The following is a 12810-nucleotide window of genomic DNA, read 5'->3' as shown; positions in this document are numbered from 1 at the left end:
ACAAGGATGCTGCAGAGGGACCTTCATCAGGGACTGTAGTGGTAGGACAAGGGGTGAGGGGTTCAAACTGAAACAGGAGATTTAGGTTGGAGATAAGGCAGAAGCTCTTCCCTGTGAGGGTGCTGAGGCGCTGGCACAGGGTGCCCAGAGAATGGCAGTGTTCAAGGCCAGGCTGGACACAGGGGCTTGGAGCAACCTGCTCTAGTGGAAGGTGTCGTCGCCCATGGCAGGGGTTGGAGCTGGAGGAGCTTTAAGGTCCCTCCACCACAAACCGGTCTGGGAATCTATGGAAATGCTTCCAGGGGGTGGGCAGCAGCTCAGCGGCGCCTGTTCCGATCGCGGGAGCGTCGCAGTGGACACATCGCAGTGATAAATCACTGGAACGTTCCCAGCTGGCGGGAGCCGTGTCCCAGGCTGAGCCCGTGGCTGCAGGAGTGAGATGCCTCTCGGTGCACTGCGGCTCCTCCGGTTCCGTGCAGCGCTCGGGGATACGCAGGGATTTGAGGAGCGGATGCCGTGAGCTCATCTGACTGACGCGGACCCTCTGCAGCTCGGTCACCACAGCCTTCCCCTCCCAGCTGGCTCTTTCCAGAAGCTTGGTGTATGAAAGCATGGCGTGGATGCGTTCCCTTTCTTTCCATGACTATTCACTTTTGTCTGGGATGGAGGGAGGGGGAGACACGGGTCCTGATGTTGTGACAGAACATGGACGTTCCACAGCAAAAAGCTGGAAGCAGCAGTAATGGACATGAGTAGCTGTGAAACATGATTCCCGAGCTCCGGCTCCGGGCACTGGGAGGGTGAGGGAGGAATGCAGATGACGCATTTGATTTTTAAAAAGTGGATAGTGTTGACAGAAACCTTATCTTGATGAAGGGCAGTAGGAAAGCATTTGGTTCCAGCCCCGTCTCCAGCTCCATTACAGTTGGTTTTGGCTCCGGTTCTTCTGTTTGCCGTCTTTGGGTTCTATCTTGACATCCTCACAGTCATGTAGCTATAGGCAGCTGAAGGCTTCTCTGTGCGGCTGTCCTCAGGAGCAGGGCACCTCCAGACTGCTGCTTTGATTTACTCTTGAACATCTTATGGTGTGGAGCATGTGGGTTGAACGATGTGTGGTCTGCCTGGACAGATGGTTTGGGCCTGGGATGTTGCACATTAAGGATATGCTGCTTTAGAAGTTGCTTGGACTCATCAAAGCAAAGTTCAGGTGATTTCCTCAGGGAGTGCTCGGTAAGGAATGCATCCTCACAGGCTTTGCCTTGCAGCTGCGTGAGGCATCATGAAAACACCTTTGCAAAATAAAGGGTTTGTTACAACTTCAGGCTTTAGAACATTGTCACTGGCTTTGTTCCTGTTCCCTTGGGTTTAATATCACCTGTTGACACAGGAACGACTCCTGCTGTCAGTACTCCACTAAATAACTGTTCCTAACACAGAGCTTGGCTTGTTTAAAGCCTGGCCAGCCTGGGGCAGTGCCCTGGAATGCAGCAAGGGCCCTACACCGCCCTTCATCCTACTTCTTGCCCAGTAACAATACTCTGCAGAACTCTCTTCCTGCTTTGGAAATCAATTTACTCTGCAGAAGAGCATGTTTGTGTCATTAGCTCCTGTCTGTTCTCCTTCAGCAGGGGAAAGGCTGTGCTGTGCAGTGCTCAGGGTCAGCCTCATCACTGGGCTCTTGCTTCATACACCTGTGTCCTGGTGAGGGTAAGAACTGCGTGTGGGGTGAGGAGGAAAACTGGTCACTCCTTGGGAAAGCTTTGTATTTCCCTTTAAAAACACAGTTCTGGCACCTGCAGCTACACAGAAAGCCTTCCAGACTTGATCCTTCCAAGAGTTTTGGACCTGAAATGTCAACAGTGGTGAAGTCTCAGCTTTGCCAATCAGCAGTAGAGTGAAAAGCTGTGTTGCTTAGGAAATACAGTGTCCAAAGGCTGGGAATTACAAGGCAGGGACAAAACCTGTCCTGCGTCTACCTCTAGAAGCTGTGCAGAGGAAGAGAGGTGGGGAATGATTGAGCTGACCCTGCCTTGGGTTTGGTTTAGCAGGTGAGCAGTGCTTGTTGTCCAAAGGAGCGCGAGTGGGACTCACGGGGACGGCTGCAGGGGAAGATGTCCCGCCCGGAATCTCGCTATTCCTTTGATGTCCCAAACAATTGCATCAACTTTGCGACTCTGAGCGAGGATGATGATGTACCCAACGCAGACTCCTGGTTCGGTAAGTTGCTTCCAGCTCCTGGCTTTGTTTTCTCTTTGGGCGAGGGCTTGGCATGATCCTTGTTTTGGGCCTCCTGTGCCAGTTGATTAGTCCTGTTCACTGCATCATTCCTCATGCCCGGGGGTGTTCTTGTATTTAAACTTTGATTGTCATCTCTACCTTGTCTGATGACTGTTAAGCTCATAATGATATTGTGAGGTATTGTTAAAAACACACAGTGAAAGTGTCTCTCTCCTCACAGACCAAAAGGCCAACCTGGAGAACATCCCTCCTGCAGCAAACCTGGCAAATGCCTTTCAGAGCAGCCCTGCTTTTTCGAAGCCTGATGTTATTCTGTCTGTCACATCACAGGAAATAGCAGTGGGTAAGCTGGCATGGTGTGAGGGGAGAGATGTTACCTGCTCAGCCTGGCTTTTGTGGGACCATCTTTGTATGTCAACTGGCAAGGTCTCACGTGGCTTCACTTGAGCGTTCTGTGCCTGTGTACGTATGTGTGTATAGGAGCTGGTGTTTGTGACTGTCCTCAGGTGAAAGCCACAGTGAAGGGGATGGTGAAGCAGAATGTGTGCAGGCCCATGAGGCTCCTCAGAATATCGTTGGATCCTTGACGAGCTGGAGAGCTGCTGCTCCTGCAGAGGCCCCTCAAAGGTGAATTACCTGTAGTCAGGTTGATGACTGTAACTAAGCAGGTCTGTGCTTCCAGCATCTGCAGCTCTTGCTGTTCTTGAGGCATCCTGTGGGCCTGAAGTTCTTCAGTGAGAGATCTTATACTGGTATGGCTGGTCTGCTTGCTGAGCTGGAGGGACCATCTCCAGGGTGGAAATGTAATGCAGTGTCTCACATACTTGTCAAAGGAGGCTCAGCAGCACCAGGAGCTCTTGGAATGTGAGGACATCTGAAACTGAAGTGGCTTATAAAGTTTCTTTGTTTATATCTGCTGGACTTGGGCAGAACCCATTCCTGATATAAGTGCAAAGGGTTCTCTATGCTCATATCCCAAAGCGTATTAAGTTTATGGATTGTTAACCTCAAGTAATTCATGCTGCATTTGGATTGTTATGTTAAACACCCAGTTTGCATAGGGGCATGCTGGAGTTAGGTGGTGCATTGATGTAAAAAGTGTGATACGGATCCTGTGTCTTCTCAGAGCTGTGGGAAAGGTAACCTCTGTTTTCTGTTCTACTCTAGAGCGGGCAGAAGACAGGCCACAAGGCAGAGAAAAGCACAGCAACACACACAGCCAGCTAGAGTCAAAGCAGAGGGAAATGCCTTGGCTAATAAGGAAGAGGTTCCACCTCCAAAGAAAAGGAGAATGTACGTCATCAGAGTCCTTCTGTTTGGGACTGGGAAGGGGGATACAACTGTTCCATTGGGAAGGATTTACACATGGTGAGAGGGTTCTTGGAGGAAGGTTATGGGGAGGTGACTGAAACCTGACTCCTGATGCTGGTTTCATAAACAAGAAGAAATGGCTGTAGGACCTGAAGGAAACTCTATTTAGAGGTAGATATATGCATGAAACAAGCTTGGGTTTCTGAAGCTTCTTGCTCCATCCTCAGTGTCACTCAGCTAGCTTGAAATTGGGCTTAACTTGTCCATCAGGAAGTCACTGGGCTACAGTCATAAGGTAGGAAAAAGTCACAGCCAAAACGGTTCTCAAATAAATTTAACCACTAAGATATCATATGGTGATAAGCTTGAGGTCACAAAATTGAAGTGTGATCTTTTAAATACTGCTGGACCTAGATGAGCTACAGTAGCTCTACCTTCTCCAGAAAAGCCACAGTTCCCATAACTCAGTAATTCATCTTGCCTTCTGCAGCCCCAGGGCACCAGGGAAAACCAGGCGCTCTATCCCTGGGCCTGTGCTGAGGTAAGACTGGTCTGGCACAGCTTGGAACTCACCAGTCTCAGGGTGTTATGCATGGGGTGAGCACTGCAGGTGGCCTTTCGTTTAGAGCACAGCTAACTGGAGTGGTTTGTCACAGTGCAGAGGAGGCCCCAGAGCTGCTGCGAGGGCTGGAGCAGCTCTGCTCTGGAGCCAGGCTGAGAGAGCTGGGCTGGGGCAGCTGGAGAAGAGAAGGCTCCTGAAGGCAAGACCTTAGAGCAGCTCCAGTGCCTAAAGGGGCTCCAGGAGACCTGGAGAGGGGCTTTGGACAAGGGCCTGTAGGGACAGGACAAGGGGAATGGCTTGAACCTGCCAGAGGGGAGACTGAGATGAGCTCTTGGGCAGAAGCTCTTCCCTGTGAGGGTGCTGAGGTGCTGGCACAGGGTGCCCAGAGAAGCTGTGGCTGCCCCATCCCTGGCAGTGTTCAAGGCCAGGTTGGACACAGGAGCTTGGAGCAACCTGCTCTAGTGGAAGGTGTCCCTGCCCGGGGCAGGGGGTTGGAGCTGGAGGAGCTTTAAGGTCTCTTCAAATCCGAACCATTCTGTGATACTATGATGATAACTTGTTACCTTAGTTCTAGCAGCAAAGAGAAGCTGACAGAAGGATCCACCAAGAGAGAGCCCCTGCAGAATCCTGGCCTCTCCCCAGGGAGAGGGAAAAGCAAACTGACCATGCCCTCCACGCCAACCATGTTAAAGTATGTACCTTTCTTGTGACTTGTGCTAATCACACTTGATTTAGGTGGCAGCCCTGGCTAGACTGTTTTCAGCTGGAACTTAGCATGTGATGGTATCACATTCAGAAAACACCAGACCAAGGCAGACAGCATTAGGATGAAATGTACTTCACCAGCTGAACCTGTGCAAAGGAAAGCTTTTGTTTTTAACTTCAGGAGAAAGCCGTTCTTGCTGGTGGTGAAGTGTTGACACAGCATGTGGGTGTGCAGAACAGCAGTTAGCTGTGAGCTTTCTGATCAAACAAAATCCAGCCAGATCTTTTCTAAAGAATACACCTCTGTAATGGTGTTTCTGCCTTGAAGCCAGAGAGAACCATGTTCCTTGCACTAACATCATGCCAATAACCGGTGAAGCAGGAAGACATGTCTCAGCCTGTAACATGCTTCTGCAGGAGGACCAATCATTCTGACAAGCTGAAGAGTACAGAGGAGCAGGAGCTGGAAAAGATGCAGCAATTCCAGCGGGAGGTTATGGAGCTGAGGAAGAAGAATGAGGAGTCTCTGAAAGCAGCGATTGCTGGAGCAGGTGGGCTCTACCTGGACTGCAGCGGTACCGGGCTGGGCTGGAGAGTGCTGCACAGAGCTGTGTGAGCACCTTTCGGAACCAACACTCAGATCTTACAGATCTTGTAATAAGTATCAGGAGGCTTTTAATGTAGATCAGCCCCTAAACTGAAAGAAGGTTTTATTGGGTTTTGAAAGGTTACAGATGAGTTCTCTAAAACTGTTCAAGTTATAAATTGACACATGCACTTTTCCCGCCCCAAACGCTCCCCACACGCACTCCAAAAGGCTTCCAGACCTGACATGTTCTTTTTCTTTTAGGACAACCTGTGAAGAGACCTGTTGGTCAAGTAACAAAGGCAATTGACTTCCACTTCTGCACAGAGAACAGAATTAAACAACATGTGGAAAGCCAGCCCAGGAATGAGTACAAGGAGCTGGATTTTGCAGCAGAGCTGAGGAAGCATCCTCTCTCCCCGGTGAGGGCTGGGCTCTTCCCAGCAGTCAGCTGACTCCTTTTTGACATCACCCTCTTTTTGCTTTTGCAACACACATGCAAAGAGGATGACCAGAGGAGGGGCAAATGTTGTGCAAATGTAACTGTTAACTCGCTGTGTATCTGTGTTGCCACTAAGACTCTAAAGGACCCTGTAATGTCAGATCTTCATGCTTGAATCTCCCACTTCATACAATTTCCCAATATGATTAGCATTTTCAGACACGTAAGTCTGTCTAATGTTAACTGCTACCTTCTTTTCAATAAGGGAAGGGACAGAGACTGTCAGTTGGTGGGTAAAGGAAATGTCATCCCAGTGTCCTGGGTGAAATGGCCGTAATGATCAGAGTGTTCTGTCTCCAGATGCGGATGCCGAAGGGACCCACTATTGCCAAACCTTTCAACCTGTCCCAGGGAAACAAAAGGAAACTTGAAGAGAACACATCAGAATATGTGTCCCTTGCTGAGCAGGTAGAAGCATTCCAAAAAACAACACCCCCTCGTTACCATTTGAGGAGCAGGAAATCTGATGAAGGTGAGCAGTCCTGACAAGGTCCAGCCAGGAGGCTGTCCACAGAGCTGGTGGCAGAGCAACAGAGGTGCTTTGGCTGCTCTACTGAGCAGTTTGTGGCTGCTGCAGGCCTTGCCATTAACTGCTGGTCTCTGTGACTTGAATTTCTAGGCCCGCCTCCAGGAAAGGCTGTGAAGGCTCGGTTCACTAACCCTAAAACACCATTGCTTCTGACAAAGCAGCGCTTCAGACCTGCCACCTGCAAAACTACAGCAGAGTTAGAAGCAGAGGAAATAGAGAAACTTCAACAGTAAGTAAAGGTTTATTCTAGTCCTCCAGGAGATATTTGTACCACACTGGAAACATCTTTTGGATGCTGAAATACCACTTCTCAGGAATACTCTTTTTGAGTGAAAGAATGAGTCGCATAAAAACATTGGGATTCTTTCAGCTTGTGCATAGTCCTATGGCTGTGATAGGGATGTGAGAAGTAGCCAGTCTATTTTGAAGAAAGTGCTCTGAGAGCTGATCTTGGGTTGAGTACAGCTCATGACTAGTAAAGCAAACCCAGTGTAGCAGGACAGCCTGCATACACTTCAAAAGTCTCCTGTAGTCAAAGGTTTGGACTCCCAAGAAAGCAATCCTTAAGGTTTTCCTGAAATCTTGATGTTTCAAAAGCCAAGGAGTTGCTGACTAGAGCTGCACACCATGGGATGTGTGTGTGGTACAATTCTTTCTGAACCTATTACTCTTTTATGCTGAGAGAAGCCTTTTGCTAGAAGCTGCATCTCGCCATGTACAGTGTGTTGTGACTGTCTTCCCTCTTTCCTGTGTAGGTACAAATTCAAAGCACGAGAACTCAATCACAAAATCTTTGAGGGTGGGCCACTCCTGCCCAAGAAACCCACTGTGAAGGCACTCACACAGCCCATTGGCTTTGACTTGGAAATAGAGAAAAGGATTCAGGAACGTGAGAGTAAGAAGCAGCAGGAGGAAAAGCACTTTGAATTCCATTCCAGGCCATGCCCCACGAAAATCCTGGAGGATGTTGTGGTAAGAAGTTTGGTAATACCCAGACCTGGGAGTTGGGACTGAGGTGGCAAATAGCTTGAGAATGTCCTTAGCTATGTTGTGTTATGTATTTAATAATGTTCAGTTAACGCTGCCTGTCAGGGAAGAACTGATGAGTACGTTCTGTGCTACGTCAGGTTGTTTCCTGTTGTGTTTGTTCTTGGGTAACTCCTGACTGGTTCTTCTGAACAGGGTGTTCCAGAGAAGAAAGCCCTTCCTGTTACAGTCCCCAAGTCTCCAGTCTTCACCTTGAAAAGCAGAACCCGAATGCCTGGCAGAGATGAAGAAAAGGTAATTTGGGACTAGGCTGTTGTCAGGCCTCGTGGTGCCGTGCGGTGGGTGCCGTAGCCAGCCTGCTGTACCCCTGCCCGCAAGGTGCGGGGGTGTGCTTTGGTCAGCCCCTCCCCTCTTGTTGGGCAGCTCCTCCAGCAGTCATCTTCCCCTGTGCCATTCCCTCTGCTACTCTCACAGAAACCGACCTCTCATATAAAATAACTCAGTTTAAACGTGAGGGCACTGAGGCGGGTTTCTGGGGGTTGCTGCTATGAATGAGGGAAGTGAGCAGCTTCGACTTCTAGAGGATGTTGCTCTTCCTATTATGTTACTGAAAAGGGCAGATACTGCACATGACCTTTCTTGTCCCCATAGTTCCTCTAGATCACTGGAGGTGGGGAGCAGGTTTCAGAATGCATTCAATCCTTCTTCCTTTCCCTCTTGTGAGGAGGATGGTGGAGACTTCCAGTCTAATTTGGATAAGTACTAGAACTGATAGTGGATTGAAGAGAGGAAGAGCTTCTTTATGGTTACATGCCTGTAAACTGGTACTTTCTGGGTTACTAATTCTTGCAGTGTCCAGAGTGTTTGCTTGATGTTGCTGTGACACTGGTTAAAGGAACTTGAAATTCCTGGCTTTGGCAGGACTTGTAGCCTTTCTGTGTTGTGTTGGATCCTAACATTAAAATCCCTTTAGGAAAAAGAGGAGGTGCCCGTGATCAAAGCCAACCCCATGCCACATTATGGAGTGCCCTTCAAACCTAAAATGCCAGAGCAGAGGCACGTGGAAGTTTGTCCCTTCTCTTTCGATGCCCGTGACAAGGAGCGGCAAATGCAGAAAGAGAAAAAGATCGAAGAATTGCAGAAAGAAGAGGTGAGAGCTGAAAGCTGCCCTGGATCCCGCTCCTTAAACAGCAAGGATCTGCAGCTCTTGCTGTTGTCTGTTAAACTCCAAAGCTTCGTGCCTTTGAGAAAGGGCAGGAAATACATAAAGTTGTTTCTTTCAGGTGCCCAAGTTCAAAGCGCTGCCTCTACCGTACTTTGACCATGTTAAGCTGCCAGAAAAGAAGGTCAAAAAGCCAACTCAGCCTGAACCCTTCAATCTGCAGGTTGATGAGCGGGGAGCTGCCAAGCTCCAGAGCTGGAAACAGCAGGTAGGGTGGGAAGGGTGATGGGGTGACCAGGCTTAAAGCAGATGGTGGAGTTGCGATGGACTCCAGAAGGTGTCCTGCTTGGGGTGAATCAGGATTTGAGCTTGATCAATGAGTTCTTCTGTCCCTGGCATGAGATCTGTGCTATGGGTTAAGGATTGCTGGGTTGCTTTGGGGTGTTTTTTCTCCCTTTATGGTAAGTGATGGGATTTACCACAGCTGTGGGGGATCTTCTGCAACTGGGTCCCTTTGACCATCTCTTTGCTTGGGCATTTACTGACATATAACTAACACACTGCTCTTCTCCTGTGAACTCTGCAGTGGACTCCTGACACTTTCTTCAGTTTTCTGGCTGTTTCTTGGCAAAAGTAACTGGAAGGAACAAGTGATGCAACTTTTTGGCTTTAATACAATTTATGTGCCAATGATTTGATCAAAGTCAAGGTGACTTTTCCGGTATTGGGAGTGCTGATGGGCAGGAGTCTTTTTGCTATAGCTGGCACTTGATGGGCTCTTTTCTCTTGCAGCTTAAGGAAGACTTGAAAAGGCAGAAAGAGGCGGCTTGTTTTAAAGCTCGTCCCAACACAGTGGTGTACCAGGAGCCTTTTGTACCCAAGAAGGAGAATAAGCTGTTATCAGGTGCAGTACTTGCTACACAGGCTTGGCTGGTAACTCATGCAATTAAATGATGTTTAGACTGGCTGTTGCCTCCTCTTTATCAGCACAGCCAGTAGTGCCTTGCACTTAATCAACTAATTCCCTAACAGCTTGTGTCCCCAGGGAGCGGGGGAGTTTCCTCTCTGCTGCCCCTGTCCTGCACTAACCTGGCAGCTGTATTTAGCAGCTATGCTGCAATTGGGGGGTGATTGATGTGTGCCTGCTTGGGAGAAGGGTAAATAGCGTGTGAGGAGCTCCCTGTGGGGACAGCTGGCATTTCTGCAGCAGCTGTCAGTCTTTTCCTCCCATCTCTAGTGAGATGAAGGCATCTACAGCTTGGGGCAGCCTAAGCTTTGTAGGGTATAAACCAGCCCAAAGCTTGTTTGTACTAACAATTGTGTGTACTTTCTCCTTCCTATGAGAACACCCATGATGGGGTAACATCTGTAGTAACACTGCTGGAGGTATCCACTAACTACCCTTGCAGGGTGAAGCGCTCCAGAGGGAGGCTTCCATGACACTAGAAGTGCTTTGCTTTACCTGACTGCCTTTGCACCAATGTTGTCTCCTCTATTTCTAAACTTAGAGAGCCTTTCTGGTTCTGTAGTTCCTGAAAGCTTTGAGCTGGCAACAGAAAAAAGGGCTAAAGAGCGGCAAGAGTTTGACAAACACTTGGCAGACAAAGCAGCCGTAAAGGAAAGGCTTCAAGAGAAGGCGAGGCAGGAGCAAGAGGAGCGTGAGAAGGAAGAAGTTGCTAAGCTAAGGCAAGAAATGGTAAGTGAGCTGTTCCTGAACAGGGGCTGTAGAGTAACCCACGGGGATGTGTGAATAGACTAAATGAGCTAATGTCAATGTGGAGCTGCCTTAAGACTCTTCTAAGGTTCCCTCTTACAAACTGATTCCTTGTTAACTTTACAACTGGTCTTAAACAGACCCAAAAGGCAGCTCTGCTGAGGTGACTGATTTTTGGAGCTGTACATGTCACTGGAGCAGATTGAGCTCTGAAACCCACTGCCCCAAAGCTGCTGTGCGTGTTTCATGGTCACTCGCTCCAGTGCCACTCACCTGCAAGGTTCAGCTTCTTCATAAGTCAGCAGTTTCCTTCATTTCACCCTTGATTTCTGGTTTCACAGGTTCACAAGGCAAACCCAATACGCAAATACTGCAGCGTAAAAGTGAAGTCCAGTGAACAGCCACTGACCACGCCAAAGTCTCCCAACTTCTCAGATAGATTCCGGTGCTGATCCACATCCCTGTGATGGCAGGAGCGAGATCCCATCCTTCTCTGCTCTCTTGGTAGAGAGGGAACAGTTGTCCTTATGTGACTGCTCGGTCTCAACCTGGTTCCATTATTGTTCTCTTGAGTAGTTTACCTCCACCTGAGGCAGGTGGCTGAGGCACAGCAGCAGACCCTGCCACATGGACTTGCTTCACCTCCCACCTCTTGCTCTCTAAAGACTAAACCAGGTTTTGATCTTGTATACAAATATAACGAACCTGAACTAAATAAAACTCCTAACCTGATGGCTCACTCTTGCTAGTGGGCTGAATCCCTCTCCCACAGAAGAGTTTTTGCTTGTGTGCATCTGGAAGAGCTGCCATGTCTTTGTACATCTAACTATTGGTTTCAAATGTCTCTTTCTGGGTTTCTAATTATTAATAATTAGTTTGTATTAAGTTTGATTTGCGTTAAGCAATGTGGGGCTTCTGCAAGCGAGTATATTGCAGGTCTGATCTTTCTTGTTGATGTTTGTTTAGATGAGTGCTAATATGAATCTTGCCCACACTTTATAGTTCTCTGTGTATATGCAAACATTAAACCTTCTCCTGTTTTATAGCTGAAGTCATTCTATTTGGGGAATTGCTTCACTGGCAAATGACTGTCTGAGAGCTGCCTCCCTGGCTCCTGCCAGCGCCCTTCGCTTGGCTGAAGACACGTCATCTCCTCACCAGTCTAGTGCAACCAGAACTAAATATAGACCAAGTGCTCCAATGTGCTGGAGGACAGAACTTCCAGCATTGTGGAGAGGTGATCAAACTTAGATTAAAACTTATTAAGGATGGTTCCTTACCTTGTAGGATTGTTTTTAGGCCTTTCCTTGGACTTGTTTTAGCAAGAAAGGTAATTCCAAAAGGCTCTGTGAGGGCAAGAAAGGGGTTAGGGGTACAACTACATCCAAATGATGCTCTCAGGTGCTGCTGCCCACTGATGTGTCTGGTTTGCTGTTACTGTTCTACTGACATGGGGGATCCAGAAAGGGATTGCAGGAAAAGGCTGGTGTGGCAGGTGATGGGAGCTGTGCTTGAAGCTGCCAGTGGGAAGAAGGAGAGTAAACCCTCTGGTTGAGGCTTGGGAATGTGTAAGGCTCTCTGGGCTGACCTGGCTTCCCATGGCTGCAGAGACATTGAGGCTTTGCATCTCCCATGGTTTTGGGTCTCGTGCCTTTATCACTTGCTGGAACTCATGTGAGCTGGGCTGTTCTGAACAGAGGAAAGCATGGTAAGCTTAGAATGAGTGTGTCCAGGTAGGATAAGCTGGTTCTGGTTTGGGGGTTATGGCAAATGTTTGCTTTTATTTCCTCTGAATTTGGCTAATGTTTGAGGCGTATTATTAGAGTTTATGGCCTTTTATTCAGATTTTTGGTTGAAGATGTGAGGGAGTTCTAGAAAGTGCAGTGCTCAAGGGCTGTCACTGCAGGAGAGCAGCTGCAGCCAGCAGTGAGCTTCCCTGAGCACCCACCTCAGACTTCTCTGCTTGGATTGAGAAAGGAAAGGTCTCACCCGGTGAAACACCAGGATTCCATAAAGACAGACAAATAAAGGTACTGATGTTAGTAACTGAGGAATTGGAGGACAAGGAGGGATGAGGAAGTGTGTTGGTACGGAAGGAAGAGTGAGCCTGTGACAGCCGGTGTGCTTAGAGACAAGGCTTCTTTTTGCTGCAACTTACCTTTTCCTTCCTTTCTCTTGAGCATCTTTGTGACACTGGCAGAGCTGGGCCTGAAAGGTTGAGCAGTCCCCCAGGATGTCTTCAGCTGTGTGTTACTGGCTTTGCTGGTATCCCCATGTCACTGAGGTGAGAATAAGGGGAGGACAACTGTCAGCAGCAGCAAAGCTGCTTGTCAGTTACTTGTGCCAGCCCTGCTGAGGTGCAGCCCATGGGAACGACTTCTAATGATCCTCTCCTGAAAACAAAGACCTGTTGGGCTCACCAGAGGGGTGTGGATTGTCCCTTGCTCTGCCTTTACCTTCCCGTCCCAGGGGAGCTGCGCTGTGTGATCTGCTGCATGGGGACATCACAAGACC

The 12810-nt window shown here is 48.6% G+C and overlaps 1 protein-coding gene across 1 annotated transcript; it reads left to right on the top strand.

Annotated features, from left to right (window-relative positions):
- The first annotated feature begins 2111 nt into the window (after nucleotides 1-2111).
- On the top strand, nucleotides 2112-10748 carry TPX2 (TPX2, microtubule-associated). Its single transcript, XM_010023137.1, has 17 exons — nucleotides 2112-2217; nucleotides 2459-2581; nucleotides 2745-2865; nucleotides 3406-3531; nucleotides 4040-4090; nucleotides 4680-4802; nucleotides 5234-5367; nucleotides 5667-5824; nucleotides 6205-6376; nucleotides 6524-6662; nucleotides 7189-7405; nucleotides 7616-7714; nucleotides 8394-8570; nucleotides 8704-8850; nucleotides 9375-9486; nucleotides 10091-10278; nucleotides 10638-10748. The coding sequence occupies exons 1-17, from the start codon at nucleotides 2112-2114 to the stop codon at nucleotides 10746-10748; spliced, it is 2304 nt and encodes a 767-aa protein (XP_010021439.1).
- The last annotated feature ends 2062 nt before the right edge of the window (nucleotides 10749-12810 follow it).

Source organism: Nestor notabilis, unplaced genomic scaffold (genome assembly GCF_000696875.1).
Source record: "Nestor notabilis isolate BGI_N333 unplaced genomic scaffold, ASM69687v1 scaffold7501, whole genome shotgun sequence".
Taxonomy (NCBI): domain Eukaryota; kingdom Metazoa; phylum Chordata; class Aves; order Psittaciformes; family Psittacidae; genus Nestor; species Nestor notabilis.
This window is presented reverse-complemented; position numbering and strand designations above follow the sequence as displayed.